The following is a 24,542-nucleotide window of genomic DNA, read 5'->3' on the forward strand; positions in this document are numbered from 1 at the left end:
TCTTATTTCGGTAGCATCTTGTCGTGGTTGAATCAGTCGCGACTCAACTGCCAGAGCAACACACTATGCAGAAACGGCACATCTTCGCAATCTTTTTCGTGCGAAAATATGTGCACGTCAACGCCACAAAGTCTTTTCCATCACAAAGCATACGATAACATGATGTGAAGGTGACTCATTGTCTCATTGCTTTAGCCACTTTTGCATGACTCATATCGTGAGGTATCATAGTCTATCTGCCGAAGCCGCCCTTTTTTCTTGTCCTTTTCCACATGCACTTAAGCAGTGTCGGCGCTCAGAATATCAGAGTCACCTAGGACATGTTAGAGGTTGATTCATCAGGAAGATATTGAGATACATACCAGCATCGATGATGGACATAGTGGAGCAGCGGAAGAGCTTACCGCAAGCAGTACCAAGCTCAATCTGTTGTGGAATCACGTCAGTCGAAAGCCCTCCGAAGTCACAATAGACCTCTTCTCAGGGCCAGCCCTCAAGTACCGATCGGTATCTTGTCGTTAGGCCATGAGGTTCGGATAGGAATACGTACGTTGTTGCCAGAGAAGTGGTGAACGGAGGTCTTGGAAAGCTGTTGCCAAAGTTAGTGATACGATCGGTGTGTATTGGTTTCGAGCACATCAGCGCTTGGGTTACAGTGTACAGAGATTGTGAAGCATGAGCATTGGACGAATCTCGGTCAAAGAGAGCCTGTCGCTTTCGCACTGATGCCCTACTCCACAAGTCTCTGCCCTCATGTATCCTTCCACCACATGTCTCGACAGCGGGAAACGAACCATAGCGTAATACTCAAGCTCCGACTTGCGCAGAGGAGGAGTGTTGCCAGCAATGATGACAAGCTTGGCCTTGCCGTTGCGAAGGCTCTTCAGGGTAGACTTGTATCCGAGAGTGACCTTGCCAGACTTCATCACAAGCGCCAGGCGCGAGTTGATGGTGTCACTTTGTGAGGATCAGTATGGAATCTAGTACGGCGTTTCCCTCGGTTTTACTTACGCGTTTCTCTTAGCCTTCTTGGGTGCCATCGTGAGCTCAGGAAGTTGTTCTTTGGTGTTCCTGTGGTGTTGATGCCTCCGGCGATAGTTTTGGTGTCCAAGTTGTTCAAGCGCGGCCGCAAAAGTTAGCTTGTGGGCGCGCTCGCTAAGATTGCGCTAGACCAAATGCGCCAAGCGGCCGGTGCACTCCGGAAATTCGCGACGATTCGCCAATGATAAATGGTGACGGTCGGAAGCAGCACGATTAGGTCGCGAAGATGGTGATCAGAAGTATTTATTGCATTGGTATCCTGCGATGAAAATGCAAAAATTTCAAAAGGCCTCCGTGCGGCTAGCGTATGGTATATATAACACGTTTTCATCCTCATGCTTGATCTTGTTTAAGCATCAATCATCCCATCGTTATCCTTCATGTGTAATTTATGCAGCTGCCCGTTGAGCCTGCCGGCCCGCTCTAGCTGGCTTACGAACGGCACCAGGTCGGTTGAGAGTGTACTTCGCGAAGGCTCTGGCAAGGGACTTCTTCGCGCTGACCTTCTGGGAACCTACGAACGAATCGACGGTGACAGCGATGGCGCGGTCGATGTCTTCGGCCGAGCAATACTCCGACAGGCGCATCTTACAGAAGGATTCTGAGATACGAATAATGGCTTCCAGATGACGAACCTGCGCTTGTTAGTGGCCAGTTACATGTCTGCTATGGTGGTTACTTACAGTGATTGGGTAAGCACCAGTAGCCATCGACTCCTTTCGTAGATCAGCGAAAAGGCGAGCCACCTTGTCCTGATCGATCTGGTATAGTTTGGGTCGGCACTTCTCCCTCGCGTAGAGGATATATTTCCTGAGCAGCTCCTGTGGTATGTCCCCTTTCGGTGCTTGGTCCGCTTGAGCATCCACCTCCATACTCTCATGAGACTCCACGTTGCCGTTTCCGTCTTCTGTAGCATAGGCCGCATTTTGGTGCTGAGTGGAACGGGCGTGGGAATTGACGACGAATTTGGCGAGGCGTTCATCTTCGCTGGGATCGACCGTATCACGTACGACACAAAGAATGTCGAAACGAGACAGAATAGGTTCTGTGAGCTCAACGTTCTGTGAGAATGGGATAGTAGAGTTGTATCGTCCACCGATGGGATTGGCAGCAGCGACGATAGCACAACGTGCCTGGAGTGTGGTGACAATCCCAGCTTTGGAAATTGAGATGGTCTGTTGCTCCATGGCCTCGTGGATCGACGTACGATCCTGGTCGTTCATTTTGTCAAATTCATCGATTAGACACGTGCCCTTATCTGCAAGCACAAGAGCTCCACCTTCCAAAGTCCATTCACTGGTCATGGGATCTCGGCGAACGGACGCTGTGAGACCGACAGCAGAGGCACCTTGACCAGTAGCGAAGACAGCTCGGTGGGCAGTCTTTTCCACGTACTTGAGCACTTGGGATTTGGCTGTTCCTGGGTCTCCCAATAAGAGGACATTGATGTCACCACGCATAGCGTGATGTCCAGCGGCCTCTTTACTGACACCACCGAACAACGACAGAGCTACTGCAGTTTTGATGTCCGTATGTCCGTAGATGCTAGGCGCAATGGAGTTCACGATTTTCTCCACAATGTTCGGGTCCTTCGATAGCTGTCGAATCTGCTGCTCGTCTGTTTCGCTCAATCGGAAACCCGCCAACTGGTCATGAGACTTGACAACATTATTAGCCTCAATGATAGTGGCGAACACTGGGAAACCGTTCTTGTTGTTCAGCGATGCGTCGTAATTGTTTCGGTAAATTCCGGTGACTTCGATTTCCTCTCCCGGCTTTGCTGAGTCGATGAGATCCCAAAGCAGTATCACCTCTCGGTGACGGGGCAAGCGACCAGCCGGAACAGTGCCAGGCGACTCTTGGAGAGTGAGCTTCTGGTAGTTGCGATAGACGGTTCGCTCCGAATTTACACTGAATGGGCCCCGAGATTGACAGTTGGAGCAGAACGAGATCTTAACTTCAACGTTTGAATCCTGGTGGAAGGGCCCAAGGGTGGTTCCACACTTGGCGCAGTCGAATTTCACATATTTGAGCTGGGGGAAGACACCGCTTCTTCTCGTGACAACTCCGCTAACACGGACTAAGTTGTTTAGATGCGTTTGGCGGAGTTGGCGAAGGGTTAAGGCCATGGGAATCTCTGTCATTCGAACGTGGATCTCGGAGTGGATACGCTCGTAATCGGGGTAATGTAGAATCACCACTTCCATAGCAACCTGGTCGAAAATCTTCAGCAGCTCCGTGGGAGCATTGGCAACCCAGTAAGCAAGGGTAGCTTTGCTCTGCGTGAGGTGATCGAAAGACACTTCCAGAGATTCGGCGTTGATCTCACCAAGGGTCTTGACACGATCGCCGTATACAGAAATGCCTTGGTCGTCCACGTACTCGGTCAGGAATGCCTTGAACTCACGAGCGATAGACCTTGCGACGACAGGTTGAGCTACCCAGTCAGTCAAAGTGTTCGCCTTGATGTCCTGAAGCGCTTCGAGAGACATTTCCTCGGCCATGATGTCGCCATCTAGATCCATATCATCCTGTTCCTCGTCGTAGCGGTGGCGTTGCCGGCGACCTCCCCTAATGAGCTCACCGATGCCGCCTTCCTCGTCGTCCGGCAAAAAGGCGTCCGGTATGCGGCGCCGTGCTTCGGCATCACGTCGATTAAGTCGGCGGTCAATTTCCCGTCTGGCGCCCATGCCGAGATCTTCATAGTCTCCCTCATCGTCAATATCGGACCCCTCGTAATTTTGATTGTTTTGATTGGCAAAGAGCTCGCCATCAAACCTGTCGTCGAACAGATCAATGCCAGCTCCTTCCTCGGCTTCTTCATCTAAGTCATCTACATCGCGATAGATGTTGTCCTCATCCAACATATCGTCATCCTGCGGAATCAGGGGCGGAGAAGAAGCCATGTCCATTGCTGTTCCCGGGATCAGCTCGGCCCTAGATGGTGAAAGGGGCAGACCTACGAGTCGATGGCGGGTGCGCCGGCGAGGACTCATCGTCTCTAGCACGCTTGTTGCTCCGGGAAGGGCCTGCACCACGGTTTGCAGACGACATGCTTGGTCGCAGCGGAGAGCTGACGCATATTAGAGAAAACCATGCTCAAGGGGTGCTCGTGCTATCGATGATATGTGATTGCGACTCTCGCGGTACATACCTCATATTTACGCTATGCAGGTATACAAAGATGTGCTGAGCCGGGGAAACGAAGAGGGGTGGAGGAAATGCGGGAGGAGCGCGTCCAACACGCGTTAAGTGGGCTTGGCGCGTCACCCATCAAGTTCTCGAACGGGTAAAGTGTCACAGCGGAGCATTCGACATAACACATCTGAGTCTTCACTCTCACCACTCCAGCTCATAGCGACTTCGGACTCACTGATAGAGCCCCTGCAAATATACGCGACTCAGAATCAGCACAAGATCCGCCACAATGGCCGAGTCGCAATCGTCCAACATCTCCCAAACAAAGCCGCGCACGAATTCGGTCTCGCAAGCGTCGGAAGACTCGCAGACAGCAGCAGAGTATGTCTTATTATGCTTAAGCTGGCACGGTCGCATGAACTAACTTAGTTTTTTTCAGCTTCATCAAGGAACAGCTCAATCTTGAAGCTGAGGCTCGCGAGGCTCTCCCATACGTGAGTCGCATCAACACTCGATGACCGAACTCGACTAATGTTGGACAGCAATTTGATACTTGTACCCGTGATCTGGGAGCTTTGCGGCAAGGGCTCTATTCGTGCCTTGACTGCAACCCGCCACCGGCGGATTCGTCAGACCCGTATCAGCCGGCTGCTGTCTGTTACGCTTGCTCCATCTCGTGCCACGGCGAGCACGCGCTCGTCGAGCTCTTTAACAAGCGCAACTTCGTCTGCGACTGCGGCACTACGCGCCTACCCGAGACGACGCCATGTACCCTGCGCATCAATTCCGAGACTGGGCAGAAGGGCGGCGTGACTGGAGAAGAGCCGGCTGCGGGCAATAAGTACAACCAGAACTTCCGCAACAGGTTCTGCGGGTGCAGCGAAGAGTATGACCCACACCAGGAGAAGGGAACAATGTTCCAGTGTCTGGGACTTGGCACAGTAGAGGATGGTGGCTGCGGCGAGGACTGGTGGCATCCCGAATGCGTTCTTGGCCTCTCTAGGGAAGAGTACCTGAAGAGCATCGAGAAGCCGCAGGCAGAGCGAAAAGAAGGCGATGCGAAGACCAACGGGATCACAAAAGACGTCAGCGTGACACGACTTGAAGAAGATGCCGGAAGAGATCCGGATGCACGAAGACCCTCTGTCATAACGGCTATTGCTGCAGGTCTGCCTACTGAAAACGGTGTCGATGGAAATGACATCGTTGCAACCGCCGAAGAAGAAGAGGCAGATGATGATACACCGTTGCCTCTGGGATTCCCTGCAGAGAACGACTTTGAATACTTCATCTGTCATAAATGTGTCGAGGCGTTCCCGTGGATCAAGAAATACGCCGGCTCTCCTAGCTTCCTCTTACCAGTGTACTTTGATGGCGCCCTCAACCAAGCTAAAGCTCAGGACACACCCGCTTATGCGAACGGAACGACCAACCGCGACTCTAAGAAACGCAAAGCAGACGACCATGAGAATATTGCACCAGCAGGATCTATGGCTCCCCCTAAGAGGCAGAAGTCCGAGGACCCCGCAACTACACTCTCGTCCATTCCGGAAGACACACCAAGCACTACTCTCACATTGTCACCCAAGAAGGCTGACCCCGCCGCCACCGCACCAGAGTGCAAGCTCTCGTCTCTCCCCCCTCTTCCCGCACAAGCCCTCAAGACACCCTTCTCTCTATTCCTAAAAGCTGACTTCCACGATCATCTCTGCCACTGCGCAACCTGCTTTCCCCTCCTGAAGCCGCACCCCCAACTCCTCGAGGAGGAAGACGTCTACGAACCCCCCATCTCAGAAGATGGCAACGACGCGGCCGGATCGGTCGGCACAGGTTCGCTACTCGAGCGTGGCGAGGCGGCGTTCAGCAACATAGACCGCGCGAGGGCAATACAGGGTGCAATGGCATTCGCCCACTTGAAAGACGGCCTCAAGGCATTCTTGAAACCATACGCAGATGAGGGGAAGCCGGTGGGCGCTGAAGATATCAATGTGTTCTTCCAGAAGCTGAGGGGTGATGATGCGGCGATCAAGGAAGCGGCCGATGCAGCAAAGAGAAATCATGATGACGACGGTGATGGGGCGGGTGATGGTGGCAGGAGGGAGCAGAGTGGATACTAAGGCGAGCGCAAGAGCGTGTCTTGGGTATATGAGCTGCTCGGGTGTGAACATTGCTTAGTGTGACTGCCAATCAGATGCCTTAATAGGCTTCGGGGTAGATTGAATTATGCAAGCCTTGACTAGACGCCGAGGATGAAAGCTACATGTGAACATGGATCAGCGATGAGTTGAATATATGCAGTCCACCATACACCGAATGAATAAAGTAATGAACGCCCTCTGTACTTTCGTAACAGCATATGCGAATGAGATCTGAGATTTCGCTATAAGTTCGAAGGTTCGCTGACTGGATATGGGTTTATTTCCCTTGCATATCTTTATGTAATGCATCGCAAGACTGGCTGATGCTTAGCCCATATACGCCAGAGGCACAAAGCCCTCAAGTAATTCCAATGCTACTGGGTAGTCCTCATAAAACATGCCTGAACGCCAGTCTTTGAAATGCAAAAGTTTATCAAACGACAGCCCCTCCAGTGCGACCCTCGGCTTGCGCTCGTGAGAACTGATGCAGCAGCTGGAGCACACCTCCACGGGGTGCCCCTGGTGTCTCATCTTCGGTCTCGTCATCCTGCTGAGGTTGCCACGATTCAGATACCATGCTTTCTTCTGGTACGGCAAGTGGTCGGAAGGATGATCGATGACGACCTTGCGGTCCTTGCCGCGGTGACCTCCCCAATACGGAACCCGAGGGTTGGTGAATGGGATCCAGTAGTACGGAGCCCATAGGATCCCCTCGGTCGGGCGCAGGTCCATGTCGTCCTGCACGGCGATTGAAGGGTTGGCGTCCCGCGGGGCCTCTACTGGATCCACGAGGATCCACCGGCGATGTGGACTGCGAGGCGGGGTTATAGTGGGTTGGGAATTGTGGCGGAGGGTGAAAGCGGGCCGTGTGGCCACGTCCAGTCGTAGTCGCATAGGTCTCCATGAAACCATGATAAGAAGCCATCATCTTATTGTCGTTGGCCATAAAGTAGTCTTCTCGGAGCTCGTTGTCCTGCTGTCGACCTGTTCTATTCGCAGGGAGGTTGTTCTCGCCCTTCTTGAAAGGAAACATCGAGTACGAACAGACCACCCCCAAACCATCAACGACGATGGAGAACTCGCGGAAAAAGTCGACAATTCGGTCGCTGCACTTGGGGAGCCGAAACATGAGTATGAAAGGAGTAATCAAAATGCTGAGCATCTCTTCCATGTAGAGAAGGATTTTCGGTTGGTATAATCGCGCAAACTCCTCTCGCACTTCGTCGGTGTGCAGCCTATCATGCCACGAAGCTGGCTCGTATCGAGTGTGGTATATTACGGTATTGATGTAGTAGGCGGGATCCGCAACCTGGTCTTCTTGAGGACTGCTTCCACGTGCTGCTAGGTAAACGCCAGTGAGCAGAGTCATGTAGAACAAGGCAGTCCTTCCAGGGGTGATTTCAAAATTGAGAAACAATTCGGAGTCGAAGAGAGTTATGAGTATGAGCACGGAGCAAAAACCACCTGTGACAAATGCGACAAAGGAATACAGCATTTCCATCTTGACTTTGGGAAACTGCTGTAGGTACAAATTAGCGGCCGGGTATGCCATATTTCTGCGACGATTGAATAGATGGGGGAGCTCGTTGAATTCGCGGAACTTCCACTGCGCGAATGGTGTAAAGTCGCGGTCGCCAAGCATGGATGGATTCTTGTGATATTCCTAGAAACGTAAGATGATTGATTGTCAGACTCAAGCAAAGACTTACAGTGAAGCGCGCGAACAAGTATGACGCAAGAAAGTAGGTTACGGCGAAAGGAGCGCAAAGCACACTGAGAAATCCTGTGTAAATCAAGCGCGTCCTCAGCGTTGCGACGAGGTTTCGTCGGTTCCTTTCTCTCAGGAAGTCTTGGTTGAAGGAGCCGTTAGGGCCACTGAACACAAAATCCATGATGGCAAGATTGACATGAAACCTCGTTGTCTCCGAGAAGATGAACCTATTGCCTAAGAATGGAATAGGTATGCTGACGTCCAATATCTCCTTGTTGAACAGAGCAATGAGATAGTTATCGCGCCGCATGAGACGGCTAGCAATATCAACCGCATCGAGCCGTTGTCGGCTTCTTGAATCTAGCAGCTTCCGAACTTCAGGCGTTAGATTCGATGCAGTCGTAAGATTTGCGTCGCGCAGCGCCATAATCCGGCCCACAACATGTTGCCATTGTACGGTTTGGATATCTCGGTCGGGGATCTCCAACAGATGGTGGTAAAAGTCATGCATTGCCTGCAATCTTGGGAACCTGCCGACAAGTTTCACTATTGACCATAGCCAATAGACGATGAACGAGCAGAGGGCTAGCCACCAAATCCCGTGTATGTTGTGCATGCACTTTGGCTGCATGACTTCACTCAGTTTGTGACTGCCAGACAGCTTACTATAATCGATGCACCACCCGAGGAAGGTCAAAAAACCAATGACAAAGGCAGTCTGCAAGAGCATTAAGAGTTTGCGCAAGAGGATAGCATATATGCCGCTTCCAGTGTAATAATCGTACACCTCGGCCAGGAAGTTATCCAGATCATCGGTTTGATTCACCCAAAGCCACATGGCTCTCTCTTTCGGATCCGATGTATATTGTCCGGGCCTAGCTGATGTTCTCCAGGTACGAGGCGCAGTACCTCCCCGCCCATCATCGTGCAGACGCTGCTGCCGTCGCGTTGTTTCCCATTGTGCTCGCGTGTGGCGCGTAGATGGACCCGGCACGGGTGGAGGAAGGCCCTCAGTCGGCTCGGCCCTGGTGGTCTTCGGTGAAGCCACGCCACCTTCGAGGAGAAGTGACTGTGGAACATCGTCGTCGTCGTCGGGAGGCAGAGGGCGTGACGAGACAGGCTGTCGCCATGCTGCAGCTCTGCTGGCGGTATTGATGCCCGGCGGGGCTCGTTCGTCGTGTTGCGCAATAGACGCGGCGCTTTCCGTCATTCGCTCTTGTGCAGCTTCATCCAGCAGATGTTCCAAGTCCAGGTCCTCAAAGCGCGCATCGAGATTCTCGTTGTCGATGTCCATGGTGCTGCGGGTGCCCGCCGAGGACGAGCGATGGCGACTGTGAAGGTTTAGAGGTTCGGAGTCGTAGGGTTCGTCGGAGGCAGTAGGGAGGATCCTCGAGAACAGGTTGGAGGCCATCAGGCTGGGTGGTCCTTATCTAAGGCAGCGGCGGGGGCACCGTCCCGTGGCTCTGGCGTCTGCGCCGGGCAGTAACAGGGCTGAGAGTACCGAGTCGTGCTTGCTACAGGAGACAAGCAGGTGTAACAATTCACTTCACCCATCGCCACCGAGTCTGAGACAACGTTAGGGTGACCATGTTGGCGTGACGGCGGCGGGAGCGTGAATGCAGCTGTCACGCGTCATACGCCCGGCCTTTGAGCTAAGCTAGGTTACCTTTCGGCAATCGGAGGAAGGTGCAACCGACCTTCACGCCTCTCCCGCTTGTGTCCAAACCTCCCACTGGTCCAGCATGGCGACCAACTACTTTGCGGAGCGTGCTACCCCAGCTTCGCAAGACCTGCTTTCGCCGGCTTCTCCCGCCCCAGGGCCGGCTTCCCGTGGCTCCAATGCTCTCTCGGCCAGGATCACCAGCGTGCTGTCGGCATCTTACGCTGACCTTGAAATCCGGGATGCCCTGGAAACGCTCGATGCTCGTGGAGTGCAAAATACGGCAGAAACCAGACGACAACTTCGGCTGGATGTGCAAAGGGAGGTCATCCAGTGCAATGGAGAGGTCGTCAAAGACTTTGGTCAAGTTGCCGAGGTTTGTGTTCAATTTGTTTATTCAGAACATGCATTGGCTGACGTCCATAGCAACTAAAACGCATAGGTACTGCTATCAGTAGCTTGAACAAGTGCTGCGATGAAATGCGTGGCCATATTGCGGCGGCAAATCGCGAGACTGGGCCTGTTCTAGAGGAAGCCACAAGCCTCATGCAACAGAAAAAGCAAGCCGAGACAAAGCACCAAATCTTGAACGCTTTCAGCTCACATTTTCTCATTCCCGAAGATGAGATCACCGTCCTAACGTCCACTGCTGAGCCGGTGACCGAGGAGTTCTTCCAGACTTTAACAAGGGTCAAGAAGATTCACCATGATTGTCAGGTGCTCCTGGGAACCGAGGATCAAAGGTTGGGTCTTGAGGTACTTGAGCGAAGCTCTAAGCAAATAAATGCAGCCTACCAGAAGCTGTACCGCTGGATCCAACGCGAATTCAAGACGCTTGATCTTGAGAATCCACAGATCAATGCGTCGGTCAGGCGATCTCTGCGTGTACTTGCAGAGCGGCCAACATTGTTCCAAAACTGCCTCGACTCTTTCGCGGAAGCCCGCGAGAACATTTTGTCCGACTCCTTCCACGCGGCACTGACTGGTCATACATCGGAATCCCAAAATCTTGCAACCAAGCCAATTGAGTTTCAAGCTCATGACCCTCTGCGGTATGTTGGTGACATGCTTGCATGGGCGCACTCTACCACAGTTTCTGAGAGAGAAGCCTTGGAGGTCTTGTTTATCTCCGATGGCGACGAGATCAAGCGATCTATCCAAGCGGGACTTGAGAGTGAGCCTTGGCTACGCGAAGAGGGCGAACAGGAGGTCTTTGACGGAAGGAAGGCTCTGAATCAGCTGGTAAGCCGGGATCTGACTGGAGTTGCTCGACTACTACGTCAACGTACAGAACAAGTCGTACAGAGCCACGACGATGCTACATTGGCTTATAAAATTGCGAACTTGATCGGATTCTATAAGAGTACTTTCGTCAAGCTTCTTGGAGCTGATTCCGAGGTTTTGGAAGTCTTTGATACGCTTGAAAGTTCAGCAATGCGGCAATTCCGTGCCAATATGCGAGACCATGTTGCCGCAGTGCAAGGCGATCTGGCGGTCGCGCCTGCTGATCTCTCACCTCCGGATTTCCTGGAAGAAGCTCTGCAGATGCTCCGCACTCTTGCAAAGAGCTATGATACGTCTATCGCGACGGTCGATAGCAACGGTGATGGCTTCCATTCCGTCCTTGCCGAGATCCTCGACCCATTCATGAGCGGCTGCGAAAACCTAGGAAAGGGCCTGCCGGCACCCGACAACAACATCTTCGCCCTCAACTGTTTGATGGCAGTCAAGACAGTACTGACCCCTTACTCATTCGCTAAAGACAGATTGAGCGAGCTCGAAGACACGATCGGCGAGCATATTGTGCGATTGGTGGAATACCAGCATCAGTATCTCACATACACTTCGGGCCTAAGCACGCTGCTCGAAGCTCTATCTGACGTCTCTGATACCGCAGAGAGCCTGAAGACTATACCCGAGCTAGATGCTTTTAAGCCAGAGGCTTTGGTGGGTGCAAGTCAGCAGCTTGATGAGTTCCTCCCATCGGCTCTGATTGATGCAGCAGAGAACCTAAAGCGGTTGCAAAACAGAACGATTGTGCAAAACATAACGGAGGAGGCAGCGGAACGATTCTGCGAAGATTTTGAAATTGTAGAAAGCAAGGTGATGGCTGCAGATGACTTGCTGTACAAAGAAGAGGAAGATGAGGCCGCCCCGGCTCTACGCGACCTCTTCCCTCGAACCAGCGGGGAGATCAGAGTGCTCCTCAGCTAGACTAGAAATGCTATAGAGCTATTCCAACCAATGCACCACATCCGACTCTTGCAACCCTTTGCATGCCCTCTGGAATCTCTAGATATCGTGAGCAAGTCATACATCCGTTTCATGTGTGATCATGTACACTGTGCCGTTTAATGAGCCTCTCTCAAGCTGGCTTCTTCTTCTCCCACTCTTCAGGCGTATGGCACTTGGGCGTCCAAGCATGTATCGCTGCAATTTCCTCCTTGAGAACTCCGTTGACCAAGCGATGTCTAGCCAGCGTTGTCTTTTTGGCGAATTGAGGGGATACTATGATCGCCTCGAACATCTGCCCGCATCCACCTACATGACTCATCAGCCAACCGTTCTCGAGCTAAGCAAGCATATATCATGCACTTGAAGCTTCGTATTACCGTGCTTGCATTACCATGAAATTGAATACTTACCGCTCATATCCTCGATCTCGACGTGCGTCGCACCCAACCCCTCTTGCAGCTTCTGCTTGATAACATCTGGCGTGATGCCACTATTGGCTGCAGTCTGCGCTGCCTCCGAGTCCGTCCTTGCACTCATTCCGCTGGTAGGATCGACTGTCAGGTGGTTAAATTGCTTGTAGAGTTTGTGGCGAGGGTCCATTCGACATTACAACGCAATGATGGTTTGCAGGGTTTGGATCTGATAAGCATTTATCAGATGGCGGGACGCTGTGGGCCGGAGGTTTTAAGCGTTTTGGGGGAAAGAGCGAGTGACGTGCGTGGGTCTGTGCGGCGCATGCAGCATTGGAGCGCGTTCTTGGCGCGAATGCGGACGTACTTTGGTGCATAAGGTGGGGTAGTTGCAACATTCATGTTCTCTGTAACTGTAAGGAGGGCGATCAATATGAGTTCGACGACCGGCTCTGCGCCGTTTTCGAGGGCTGTGGTGCGGGCCATGAAGAAGCTGTAAGTGACATTCCCTCCACCTATCCTTCCAAGACCAAGAGCATGGGTTGCAGTTGCAGCCACAGCTGCGCAAGCCGAGCAACTTTCAAGAGAGCTTGCGAATGGGTTGGATGGCTCTTCAAGATCTTAATGAGCCTGCAGCTAACATTCACGAGCTACCCGGAAGCCCTCGCAGACAATTCCTGGGATAACACCGGACTTCTCCTCGAGGCGCCCTTCGTCCCCACGCGCCGCCAATCGAACAATGTCCTCCTTACGATCGATCTCACCAAAGCGGTCGCTGATGAGGCGATTGAGCTCAATTCGTCTATTATTATCGCATACCACCCCATCATATTCCGCGGACTAAAATCCATTACTTTGGCAAACTCGCAACAACAGACGCTGCTTCGACTAGCAAGCCATGGAATCAGTGTATACAGTCCGCATACGGCGGTGGATGCAGCTCCAGGAGGACTCGGGGATTGGTTAGCGGACATCGTGACAGGCAACAAGAAAACCCCAGGGCTAGAAAAGTCCGAAGCAGGCTCAGACGCAGGAAACACACAGAAGAAAGAAGACGAGGATCCATTCGTGGAGGACAAGCGACCGAAGCGACCGACATGGGCGCTTGCGCACCACCCGTCGTCAATGCAGACAACATTCCGTCTGGGCAGTCAGTCTACGCCTCTGTCAACGATCCCTCATACTCGCAAACCCATCATCCCTCAATCACCGGAGCTGGAAACACATCCTGGTGCTGGCATGGGTCGCGTCGTTACCTTCGACACACCGCAGCCCCTCCCTGCCCTGCTCGACCGAATCGGCCGCGGCCTCAACAACCCGAAAGGCTTCCCCATCGCCATACCACAGACCGCACAAATGTCTGAGCTCACCATCCGCAGTGTAGGTATCTGCGCTGGATCAGGTGCCTCGCTCCTGAGCCACCTTGATGTCGACCTGCTCTTCACGGGAGAGATGAGCCATCACGAAGCGCTTGCGGCGATTGAGAAGGGCCAGGTTGTGATCAATCTGTTCCATAGCAACTCTGAGAGAGGCTTCTTGAGCGACGTGCTTTTACCTCAGCTGGACGATGCAGTCGAAGAGGAATGGAAGAACCTACGTGACGATGAAACTGGTGCCGAGGGACTGGAGGAGGCCCTGGCAGACGAAAATTTCGAGATTATGCTTAGTGAGGTGGACAGGGACCCATATGGGATTGTGGTGTTGGACAATGATGGACAGTAACGACTGTGTTGCTGAATCAAAACATGAATACATGCAGCAAGGTTCTGTCACACGCTGTGGACAGCCAGACATCTTTTGTTGTCGCCCACTTTGCAGTGTAGATGATTGCGTGTTGTACTCTCGATGTACTTGCTAGCTCGTGTCCGCATAGTTGATGAGCGATGCCTATTTCGACACAAATACACGGCTACAGAGAAACAGTCTGCGCTACGCAGAATGGTCCTTTACAACTTGTGATCTGTCCCTTTGTTGCTTCGTTGCATGCAAACCTGTACTTGACGCCGATACCGCACTTGAGGTCAGCCCGCCCAATCTTCCCAGACTAGTGCCGCGTTCGGCGCTTGTCTACCCGACACACAAGCTTGGTTCCCCAAAGCGCTCCTCCACGCCCCACCGAGCCGCGGGTTCTTCCCATTTTGTTCCTCTGATTTGTTTTTGGTATATATATGCCATAATTTGCCTCAAGAACATCAATCGTCGCCACAGCTGCAACAGCAGCAACATCCTCCGTGGCGCAATTGGCTAGCGCGTCTGACTGTTAAACCCAATGGTTCGGCGATCAGGAGGTTCGTGGTTCGAGCCCACGCGGGGGAGTTAAATGGCTATCTTTTTGCCTTGCTCTACGTCTGTGCTATATGGGTGATCTAGCACTAGCAATGTTGCTGCGGCGTACTTCACATTTTTGCGTAGAGGTAAATACTAAATAAAACTCTCAAGAAGCCGTTGGGACATGTTGTGTATCAACGTCCCACCAAATATTTTTTCCACCACATGCCTAGACTGCCCAAGATACGGCTCTGGGCGTACGGCGTGTGTAACAGTCAGACAATGACAACATATATTCCGAATTAAATGTGATTCATCCAAATAATTCAGGCCTTCATTTGCATTCAAGACGTTGAGATGCTGATAGTAAAGCTCTTGTCTCGATAGTATGTGGGTCAAATCACGATCGCCTTCCGCTACATCCCAGAGGTCGTCTTTTGGGAGACACGAGAAATTGAGGAGAAAAGCTGGGGGTTGGTAGTACGACTTATTTCCCAGAGGAGGGGTGGCGAGGATCTGGGCCTCCCTAATTTGCAAGACATTGGGAAAAGCCCGCGGTTTATGTTGCTCTACATGCCTGGTCGCACACATACAGGCTGAGAATGTAGAAAGAAACATTGAAAAAAGTGCGAATGTCAAGATAGGGTTCAGTGGACCGCACATATGATTGTATTCGCTGCCATCAAACACCCTCTAGAGAAGACATGGCTTCATGACTACCTGCGTGTTCGTCCACGACCTTGCTCAGCTTGACGCTTCACAATTTTTGCACACTTCCAGCAAGGCACTGTAGGAACTGAGCAAGCTTGTCGACATGTTCACCAGTCACACACGCCAACTGCAGCGTCATGCCAGTTGAAAAGGTTTGTGTCATTAAGCAAGAGTAGCATGTTTCTGAATGCTCTAATTCCAAAGCAACCAAACAGTCCAAAACCGATTCCTGAAAACCTGAATACATTACATTGTGGCAAACTTGTGTGCCTCGGAGACTATGGGCGTGGTCGAAGAGCCAAATCCATGCGTGTGGTTAACGAGTAGTCCAGCTTTGACGTTCGTTGTAGAGCTTCCAGCGCATGCATCGCTTGTTGCGCTATCCCGCCGAAACTGTGCTCGAATGTTTTCCTCTTCGTGAGGTTCCAGCACCGAACGTTTCAAGCAATGAGTGGTATTGCTCAACTGCTCAGGGCTTTCGTCCAGGATTTCGGCTTGTTCGGAGTGTATAGATTTCGGGTATGATGCGATTATGGGTATGTGTTGCTTCATTCAAGGTCTCCAGTGTTCGCAAATCGTGGTTCGGCATTGGTGGCTCGGGGTATAGCTCGCTGGGAATTTGGCTGGGGATTCGGCCGGGGATCATTGAGGCCTCTGCGCTTGCAGAAACGACGCAATTTTTCACACAATTTCCGAAACGTGGCCCGGATCCTTCCGGCACCGTCGCCGCCCCTCATAGCATTGCTGCTCTGGAACTCTCCCTATATGTCCGTCTTCCCGCCCATAACTTTAGCTGCTTGTACGGCGTTCATCTTCTGTGTCCAGCCCGGGGCCGGAACCAGTCTGCGTACTGTACGAACCTCGTCGGAAGCGTAGCCTGGAATGCGGATATTGTAGTTGCGCTCAAGGACCAGCTGGAGGTCACGGATGTCGAGTTGCGGTGATTCTCGAAGCTTGGCCAGCTTACAGGCGTTGCTAATCACCGTGTCGACAAAGTCGTCCGCCATCTGAAGAACAGCCTGGACATATTAGCAATTGATGCTGATCGCGTAAGCTTTTCGAGTCTTACTTCTTCAACCTCTGGCGTCAACGCTTCCTCCGAACCACCAGTCACTTGCCGAACAAGCTCGTCAAGCTTGCGTTTGCTGAGCACGCGATCGTTGTCGCCTTCAAGCTGGAATGGCGGCATCCTGGCAATAACAGGTTGCCCCATAGGACCCGGGGCGCCGTTGGTCGGACCGCTAATTGTAGGACGGGCTGGACCCATAGGCACAGGGCTTGGCTGAGAGGTGTTCAGATTGCGCGGGATCGGCATTTTGGGGTTGTTCATTTGCTCGCGCTCACGGCTTCCCGGAGTGTGGAAGTTGCCCTGACCTTGCATGGGTGTGCCAGTGCGCATGCCAGCGTTGTCCGAGTAAGATCGTTGCGCGGCGCTCACCGCATCCTGGTGAGAGAGAGGAACCGGGCCTGGTCGGCCAGCGTTGGAGGTAGCAGATTGCGGGTGTGGCGAGTTATTCTGCGCGTGCTGCATAGCATTCGCCTGGTGCGGGTTGACCTGCGGGCGTGGGGGCTGCTGATGCGGTTGCGGCTGGCCTGGTTGCGCAAATTGCGGGTGCTGGTTGGGCGCTTGGCCATGTTGCTGAAGGGGCGCGGGGGGCTGTCGCATGGGCTGTTGCTGGGGCATCGACGGCGGTGCCTGAGAGTGTCCACCCTGTTGTGGCGGCGCCTGCTGTTGCTGCGTTTGCTGCGGGCCGCCTTGCATGTTTCCAAACTGCTGCGCAGGAGGTGCTTGCGGAAGCTGCGGTTCGACTTTGATCGTAGGCTCCGCCTTAATGTCTGGCTGAGAATTTTGGCGCTGTTGCTGCTGCTGCTGCTGTGCGAATTGTGGAGCAGGCTGCCCCTGGTTTGGTTGATTTTGCTGCTGCTGCTGCTGCTGCTGCTGCTGCTGTTGCTGAGCTCGCCGCTGATCGTGCTCCATCTTGTTTTGTTTCTGCTTCTCCCTGAAGTTATCCACGTATTCCTTTGCAGTGTTGTACTCCTTCTGCATGTGCGCTTTGCTGTTGGCCACCTCTGCAGGAATCTCCTGCCCGGCCTTTTGCCGCTGCTGCACCATGTTATCCAGCGTGGCTATCTGGCGCTTGGCCTTGTGCTGCTTGTTCAGCGCGAGAAGGAAGCTGTTGCGCATCTCTTTGATCTTCGCCTCGCCTTCCGGTGTGCTTGGCTGAGGTCCATTCACTGGCAGCCAATAGGTGAAGTTCTGCACATACTTTATGATCTCGGGCTCGACTTGAGGCCGTTGGTCGCCCTGCTGCGGGCCTTGGCCCTGTGTCTGGTTCGAAGGCTGCTGCATCGCGCCCTGGTTCTGCGGCGGCTGCTGCTGCTGCTGCTGTGTCGGCGCAGGCTGGTTCTGCTCGACCTTGGGTTGCTGGCTCGACGCTTCGGACTGCGATTGCTCTCCGCCTGCCGCTTGGTTCTGCTGCGCTGCGTTCTGCTTGGCTCTTGCACGGAACGTCTGAATCAACAGTCAGTGGTCGGTCACAGCGCATGGCCCTCAGGGACGACTAACTCTCTCCTGGGCGATGAGCCTCTGGGAGAACTCTTGAAGCTTTGTTCGGGCTGCAATATGGTCCTGAGTGCCTGCGGTCTTCGTGTGGATTACACTCCACAACTGCTGGAAGATGGGCTTGTACTTTTGCTTCAAGTCATCGTTGAGTGAAAGAAGCTTGGGCACATCGTCCACCTTCAGCAGCTGCATCTGCTGCTGTTGGCCCGCTGGGGCCGGTGGTTGAGCGCTCATGGTGGGCGGGTGGGCGGGCCCGGAGAGCGGTAGTGTCGATCGTAGGCGGACTCGGTGAAAGTTTCAGTATGGATGCGCAAGGAATGGGTGACTGCAGTGTCGGTCGCAGCGCGTGGTGGTAGGTGTTGGCCTGGGTTCGATGGCGGTTGAGACGGCGCGCGCGCAACCAGTTGACAAGGCCGGGAGGCTTGATCGACTCTTAGCGCGCTCCCATGCCGCACACGCCCCCATCCCTGTCACATTGTGCAACCGCAGGCCGTTCTCTAGCAAACAGAGATCTAGGAAACGCATTATAGCTTGAATTGATTCACGATAGCCATCTCATGTTCAGTCTGCGCATGCTTCGTGTAGATAATGACCCGCTAGCTTACTCGAAACAGGATATGGACTAACGGACTGATCAGTGACATGCATAACGAATGAGACACTGAGGGCCCATGAAGCACTCCTACACAGCCAGGCGCCACTTTGAACACAAGCTTCCACACGTCTCATTCAAGCTTGAGCATTGAAGGTCCTATATGCTGCTCCCCGGATCGGCCAGAACCCATCTTTCATATGCTGTTCTTGAAAGAAGGCATCATCGGTCATAATTTACACTGGCTCAAATGAAGCTCAAGCGAGTCTTTCGCAGAACTCCTGCATGGGCACGCCTCAAAGCTTGTGGTTCTTCCCGCTATCGGGAAGAGTGTTTGAAGAAACGCGCAGGCGTCTTTCAGTGGCGAAATCCAGGCATACAAGCAGACGGCAACCTTTGAGTTATTGTAAATGTTCTCCACGGCACATCCTATATTGCCGAGAGTCGAGGCTTGGATCATTTTGTGGTGATGCCAGGGCCGATGTCTCGACATAGGCCTTGAACTAAAGCTGCTGAATGATGTCCGATAGGTCGTTGAAATTCAAGCTCTTCTCGGGTCTTCAACTGCCTGCGGCAGATCCCGCTCCCAATAGTCCCGCGCTAGCCTCAGTCTCCAAAGCGATCTTCATCTCCAGCCACGAGTGAAAGTTTATTGAGGAGCAAAATGACTCATAGAAAGCGTCCCTTGCGCGATGCCGTTGTATTGGACCTTGTCCACGCAGCTTTATGCTGGTTCCGTGCTTTCCTAAATTGCGAATGAAATCGTGGACTGAAAAGCTGGCGTAGTGTTGATTGCCACCAGGAGAGACGACATTTGTCGTAGTGAGATAGCGGTTGATGGGTGCAATGAACTGTGCTGTTACTTCCGCGAAATGTCGCCTGATCAGGGGCCCTAGCTCATGGGTCTGGTCCCCGCCCTTCACAAGGGTCTCGATATGGGATACAACAGCGTGGTCCGATTTCAAGAAGCGTTTCGAGGGCATTCTTGCTTCTATGCCACCACCAGGAAGGTCAAGTAACACATTGCGGCTTGATTTGTGGTGGATGGAATGATGCCTTTTGACCGGCACAGGGCCGTCGAAACTCTGTAGGTATAGAATGTGTGGGCGAAGTTGTTGACTCTTCTCTGTTGCAGCTACGATGCGTTTGAGAAGAAAAGGGTCTAGCGATTTGTTAGTGATGTTCACTCGTTTGTGTCGACTATGCGCTGTAAAAGTCAGGCATATTTGTCGAAATACGTACTGGTGATTCCAATTATGAAAGGCCGGGGTGTTCCACCATCGATGCCGATGCACTGGAAATTTGCCTGCATAGTCATGTATGGTTTGATAATGCCAGCATATGGGACTGGCCGAATCAGATCAACAAGTGAGGACACGGCTTCACTAGCCAGTTGAGGTGACTTGGCGACAACAACCACACTTTCGCATAATATCAGCTTTTCGTATATGACATACAGGTCAGTAATGCACGGCATGAAATGCATCATTATATCCCAGGATCCTAACGGCTCATAAGCGTAGATAGACGACGGCTTGTCTGAAATAAGCGGTGTTGGTCCTGGCAGACCTTGAAGCGGAAAAGCAAAATGCGGAGCAATGTCTAAGCTGATGACCGACCCCAGGAAGGGCAGCTCTTGCCGACCAATTTTGGGTGATGGCCATGTGACCATCGAGGAGTAAGCGGCCTCCAAAGTTGCTGGGTCACTGATAAGACCAGATTCTGTCATGCTATGCAACAGTCGGGTGTGAAAGGACAGAAAGTTGTGAGCCGAAACGAGAACAAGTGTTCGCTGGTTGAAGCTCCTTTTCATGGTGTGGTCAAACTCTTGACGGAAAACGCATGTGGCATAGAAGGTATCCGCGCTGCCATATGGCGCACGTGGAGAGGATATGCTGACATCCGGGGAAGAGTTGGTAATGGTGAAGTTGAACGTAAGGTCATCGACTGTTTCGGTATTCTGCTGCTCTGGAAAGCTGTTGAAGCAGATTGCACTCAGGTCCGCCGTGGAGAAGGATACATCTGGAGGGTAAATGATTTCTATCTCGGGTCCTAGGGTGCATGCATCAACGGCTAGATCCACACATATGAGAGTACCATTACCTACCGACATCGACGTTGAAATTGCACACTACACTAGAACCATCAGCATGACTTGGAGCTGGCACGCGATCAGATGTCCTTACAAAGCGACAGCCCAGTCATGAAAACCGGGGCGGGAAAGCGCAGAGTCTTGCCTTAAATCTTCAGGCTGGTGGGAGCGTCGCTTAGGGTTCAGAATCTTATTCTTGAGCTTCTCCATGTTGAGCTGGCTGGATCGACTGGGTTGATTAAAAGACGACCAGACAGGACGGGATCGCTCGAGCTATACGTGTGAAGGGCACGCGGCACAGGTGCACATGGTGTGAAGGGAGCAGTCCGACTAGACGTCTTGTCGAGCAGAGCCGGAGCGCGTCATATCGTCTCGGCCATTGCGAATGCGCGGCTCGGTGATGATGTATAATTTATGGGTGCACACGGCGCAAGGAGGCGTTGGGGTTATCGATATTGGCAGCACCGACATGGGCATGGGCATGGGCATGGGACCGGGTATGACGTGCAACGCGCGCCGCCAGCCTACTTGAGTCGTGCAGCAACAGTCCCGCGACAACGGCCTCGAGCTCTGTAGCGCCTGCCACCACCCGCGCGAATGCCCTCATTCTGTGAGCCAGTCCGATAGCATTGTTGTTCTCCCCGCCATGTAGAGGGCCGCCGCAAATTGCAACATGGATCCCAACATCACAAAAGCGCTCAACGATAAGCTCTACGACAAGCGGAAAAGCGGCGCCCTCGAGCTCGAAGGCCTTATTCGCGAGTCGCTCGCCGCTGGCGATTTCGACAGGATACAGCGGATTGTCTCACAGCTCTGCCATGAGTATGCATATGCGGTCCACCAGCCGCATGCGAGGAATGGCGGACTCATCGGCCTGGCTGCGGCCTCGATAGCGTTGGGCCCGGTGCGTAGGGACACACATCTCATGAGCACTGCTGATGTTGGCACAGGAAGTCGCTCGCTATCTCGAAGAGATCGTCCCCCCCGTGCTCGCCTGCTTCACAGACCAGGATGCCCGGGTCCGATACTACGCGTGTGAGAGCATGTACAACATCGCGAAGGTGGCCAAGGGCGAGATTCTGGTCTACTTTAACCAGGTGTTCGATGCTCTCTGCAAGGTAGTACATCTCAATCTAGATTGTCACACACCTCGGAAGGGCATGGCTAACAGCAAAGATGCAGCTTGCGGCTGACAACGAGCTCTCCGTCAAGAACGGAGCAGAACTGCTTGACCGGCTGATCAAAGATATCGTAGCCGAGTCCGCAGCCTCGTACATTTCCATCCTCCATGCACCAGGCGATACGGCGGGCGAAGGTGCCTCCGACGAAGAGAAGCCTGCCCACGAACTCCCAACTGCCTTCTCGCTCGAACGCTTTCTACCTCTCCTCGAGGAGCGCATAAACGTCCTCAGTCCTTTCACTCGCATCTTCCTCGTGGCATGGATAATGCTGCTTGATTCTATACCTGACTTGGAGCTTGTCGCGTACCTACCGCGCTTCTTGGGTGGTCTCTTCAAGTTCCTAAGCGACGAGAATCAGGATGTCAATACAGCTACACAAACAACGCTGGATAGATTTCTTAGTGAAATCCGGAAAATAGCACGGATAAAGCAGGGCATAGCAGAGAGCAAGAAAAGCCACGTGGATGAATTCAACAAGTCGACATCTAGCTTTCGCAGCGGGGCTGATGGGGACAGCGACACGGGGAGCAGTGCGAACACAGACCGACGAGGTTCCTCGGGAGACAAGGGCGACGACGACAATGACAGTGCCTCGGTAGCGATCGAGGATGACAAGTCAGCCAGCGGTGACGGCGATTGGGTACCTGGGCAAGACGTTCAGGTTGACCATCACAAGATCCTGGAGATCTTGGTGAAGTTCCTGGAGACACCTTTTGGCGACAAAGGTGCGCACATAGTGAGAGCGACCTGAGCTCCCATGCTAATCCCTGCCAGGAACCGAGAATCATGATATTCTCCTCACGACCCTGCGTTGGATTGATAGCTTCTTCGAAATCTGCCCCGAAGAGATAATGCCGTTTGTTCCCAGTCTACTCACCCACGTACTGCCCAGAATGTCACACGACATCGAGTCTATTCGCCAGGCCGCAATCAAAGTGAATGCGTCTCTAATGGATTATATCATGTCGCTGTCCGACGATAGCCGTCGGCTTGACAGCAGTACCGGTGGTCAAATACAATTGCCCACATCGCTATCCGCTCTTGGGAAAGAGCTCACTGGCGCTGAGCGACGAGACTCAAATCTATCCGCGCGCTTACTAAAGACCGTGATTCAGGATCGGACAGACGTGAGATCCCTCGACAGTAAGGGTACACGAACTCCTACACCAGCTGAAGAGCGTGGGCCTTCACCGCAGAAGATCCCAGAGCTCGACTACCAAGCTGCTGTTAACGCTCTAACTCTTCAATTTTTGAATGAACATGAAGCAACTCGTGTAGCCGCGATCGCGTGGCTGATCATGCTGCACAGGATGGCACCAGGCAAAGTAAGCTTTTCATTCTCCCATCGCCACGTGGGACAATGCTGACGTCCAAGTAAAGATCCTGTCGGTGGAAGATGGGACATTTCCTGCTCTCCTCAAGACCCTCTCCGATCCTTCCGAAGCGGTCGTGACTCGTGATCTCTTGCTGCTATCGCAGATTTCAAAGAACAGCGATGATTCATACTTCACGTCCTTCATGGTCAACCTCCTGAAGTTATTCTGTACGGACCGGCGATTGCTGGAAACAAGAGGCAATCTGATCATCCGTCAATTATGTGTCACTCTCAGCGCAGAAAGGATATACCGCACGATGGCAGATTGCCTTGAGAAGGACGAGGTAGGTGTAGCTCGACCATGCCTCTACACCACCATATGTACTAACTACGTCTAGGATGTCGAGTTCGCGAGTATCATGGTCCAGAATTTGAACAACAACTTGATCACAGCTCCCGAGCTAGCAGATCTCCGCAAAAGACTACGGAACCTCGACTCCAGAGATGGCCAATCCTTTTTCGTCTCCCTCTTCAAGTCTTGGTGCCACAATGCGGTTGCCACATTCTCACTTTGTCTCCTAGCCCAGGCGTATGAGCAAGCTTATCACCTACTCCAAATTTTGTACGCACAAGTCACAAGCTCAGATGACGGGCAAGCGCTGACCGGAACAGTGCCGATCTCGAAATGACCGTCAATATGTTGATTCAAATTGACAAGCTCGTCCAGCTACTAGAGTCACCCGTGTTCACCTGTAAGCGATCCATCATTTTCACAAAGGCTCCTCTAATGCGGCCAGATCTCCGAATGCAGCTCCTCGAACCGGAACGATATCCACACCTCTACAAGTGCCTCTACGGCCTCCTCATGCTTCTCCCCCAATCATCCGCCTTCGCAGCACTCAAGAATCGGCTGAACAGCGTCTCTGCCATCGGCTACCTCCACATGGCGCCTCGCGGGTACGTTCCTACTTCCAATTTCAATCACTTGAGACAAAAGAGCTCAGAGACCGGTTCTCCCAGTGCCCCTCCCAGTACTCTTGGAAACTCTGGATCCTTTGAGCGACCGAATCGACTCAAGGCAAGGGACGAGGGCGGCGTCAAATGGGTGGAGTTGCTGGACAAATTCAAGAACACACAAGAGCGGGCGCGGAAGAGCGCAAGGTTGGCGAGTCTTGGTGAGGATATCGGTGTTGGTATGAGCCCGGTTGAGAAGGAGAAAGGCCCCCCGGAAGTGCCGCCAAAGAATGTCAGGTTGCCTGGGCCTGTGGCCCCGGTCGGACGGCCGTTGCCGTCGCCTGCAGGACAGGCTCCGGGACACAAGCCACGGGGCAGCTTGGGCGGATTGGGTAGATTTGCTGGCGGTGTGGCAGGGCGCAACAAGAAGAAGTAGTACCTTGTATATCGTTCTCCCGTTTTTGTACTCTTTGGTTGCATTGCGACTGGAGTTGGGAGCTGAGTTCGATTTTGTTCGAACTCAGCGTGGCGAA

At 52.9% G+C, this 24,542-nt stretch overlaps 10 protein-coding genes and 1 non-coding gene across 11 annotated transcripts; 5 read left to right on the forward strand and 6 right to left on the reverse strand.

Annotated features, from left to right (window-relative positions):
- Positions 1–278: 278 nt before the first annotated feature.
- CC84DRAFT_1177447 (cytosolic large ribosomal subunit protein L30) lies at positions 279–1,040 on the reverse strand (the record flags this gene model as incomplete). The annotated part of the gene is made up of 5 exons (XM_018180286.1): positions 279–313; positions 363–426; positions 551–589; positions 795–957; positions 1,012–1,040. 5 exons carry the CDS (start codon positions 1,038–1,040, stop codon positions 279–281), a joined length of 330 nt encoding a protein of 109 aa, XP_018033790.1.
- A 390-nt stretch (positions 1,041–1,430) lies between these two features.
- On the reverse strand, positions 1,431–4,095 carry CC84DRAFT_1095261 (minichromosome maintenance protein 2; the record flags this gene model as incomplete). The annotated part of the gene is made up of 3 exons (XM_018174609.1): positions 1,431–1,676; positions 1,725–3,955; positions 4,005–4,095. The coding sequence occupies 3 exons, from the start codon at positions 4,093–4,095 to the stop codon at positions 1,431–1,433; spliced, it is 2,568 nt and encodes an 855-aa protein (XP_018033791.1).
- Positions 4,096–4,468: 373 nt separating this feature from the next.
- Positions 4,469–6,215, forward strand: CC84DRAFT_1059337 (uncharacterized protein; the record flags this gene model as incomplete). Its single annotated transcript, XM_018173568.1, has 3 exons — positions 4,469–4,560; positions 4,619–4,673; positions 4,722–6,215. Coding segments are annotated over 3 exons (1,641 nt in total), but the record flags the coding sequence as incomplete, so codon positions are not given.
- A 171-nt stretch (positions 6,216–6,386) lies between these two features.
- On the reverse strand, positions 6,387–9,640 carry CC84DRAFT_1197197 (autophagy-related protein 9). The gene is made up of 2 exons (XM_018181509.1): positions 8,027–9,640; positions 6,387–7,980 (listed from the first exon to the last, which is right to left on the reverse strand). Exons 1-2 carry the CDS (start codon positions 9,437–9,439, stop codon positions 6,751–6,753), a joined length of 2,643 nt encoding a protein of 880 aa, XP_018033793.1. The 5' UTR covers positions 9,440–9,640; the 3' UTR covers positions 6,387–6,750.
- Positions 9,641–9,719: 79 nt separating this feature from the next.
- CC84DRAFT_837493 (oligomeric Golgi complex subunit 6) lies at positions 9,720–12,318 on the forward strand. The gene is made up of 2 exons (XM_018187606.1): positions 9,720–10,064; positions 10,115–12,318. Exons 1-2 carry the CDS (start codon positions 9,771–9,773, stop codon positions 11,900–11,902), a joined length of 2,082 nt encoding a protein of 693 aa, XP_018033794.1. The 5' UTR covers positions 9,720–9,770; the 3' UTR covers positions 11,903–12,318.
- Positions 11,752–12,605, reverse strand: CC84DRAFT_1165666 (bola domain-containing protein). Its single transcript, XM_018178770.1, has 2 exons — positions 12,334–12,605; positions 11,752–12,229 (listed from the first exon to the last, which is right to left on the reverse strand). The coding sequence occupies exons 1-2, from the start codon at positions 12,521–12,523 to the stop codon at positions 12,054–12,056; spliced, it is 366 nt and encodes a 121-aa protein (XP_018033795.1). The 5' UTR covers positions 12,524–12,605; the 3' UTR covers positions 11,752–12,053.
- A 352-nt stretch (positions 12,606–12,957) lies between these two features.
- CC84DRAFT_1096221 (NGG1p interacting factor 3) lies at positions 12,958–14,055 on the forward strand (the record flags this gene model as incomplete). Its single annotated transcript, XM_018174660.1, has 1 exon — positions 12,958–14,055. The coding sequence occupies one exon, from the start codon at positions 12,958–12,960 to the stop codon at positions 14,053–14,055; it is 1,098 nt and encodes a 365-aa protein (XP_018033796.1).
- A 503-nt stretch (positions 14,056–14,558) lies between these two features.
- Positions 14,559–14,649, forward strand: CC84DRAFT_t63. Its single transcript has one exon. It is a non-coding gene; the product is annotated as a tRNA-Asn (tRNA).
- Positions 14,650–16,073: 1,424 nt separating this feature from the next.
- Positions 16,074–18,109, reverse strand: CC84DRAFT_1188140 (uncharacterized protein; the record flags this gene model as incomplete). Its single annotated transcript, XM_018180973.1, has 3 exons — positions 16,074–16,331; positions 16,382–17,824; positions 17,879–18,109. 3 exons carry the CDS (start codon positions 18,107–18,109, stop codon positions 16,074–16,076), a joined length of 1,932 nt encoding a protein of 643 aa, XP_018033797.1.
- Positions 18,110–18,994: 885 nt separating this feature from the next.
- Positions 18,995–21,062, reverse strand: CC84DRAFT_839922 (uncharacterized protein). Its single transcript, XM_018187611.1, has 4 exons — positions 20,654–21,062; positions 20,575–20,603; positions 19,710–20,519; positions 18,995–19,629 (listed from the first exon to the last, which is right to left on the reverse strand). Exons 1-4 carry the CDS (start codon positions 20,767–20,769, stop codon positions 19,028–19,030), a joined length of 1,557 nt encoding a protein of 518 aa, XP_018033798.1. The 5' UTR covers positions 20,770–21,062; the 3' UTR covers positions 18,995–19,027.
- Positions 21,063–21,232: 170 nt separating this feature from the next.
- On the forward strand, positions 21,233–24,445 carry CC84DRAFT_1188142 (ARM repeat-containing protein; the record flags this gene model as incomplete). The annotated part of the gene is made up of 8 exons (XM_018180974.1): positions 21,233–21,463; positions 21,510–21,677; positions 21,742–22,465; positions 22,515–23,065; positions 23,121–23,399; positions 23,454–23,677; positions 23,728–23,807; positions 23,853–24,445. 8 exons carry the CDS (start codon positions 21,233–21,235, stop codon positions 24,443–24,445), a joined length of 2,850 nt encoding a protein of 949 aa, XP_018033799.1.
- Positions 24,446–24,542: the final 97 nt, after the last annotated feature.

The sequence above is a fragment of the Paraphaeosphaeria sporulosa genome, assembly GCF_001642045.1.
Source record: "Paraphaeosphaeria sporulosa strain AP3s5-JAC2a unplaced genomic scaffold CC84scaffold_7, whole genome shotgun sequence".
Taxonomy (NCBI): domain Eukaryota; kingdom Fungi; phylum Ascomycota; class Dothideomycetes; order Pleosporales; family Didymosphaeriaceae; genus Paraphaeosphaeria; species Paraphaeosphaeria sporulosa.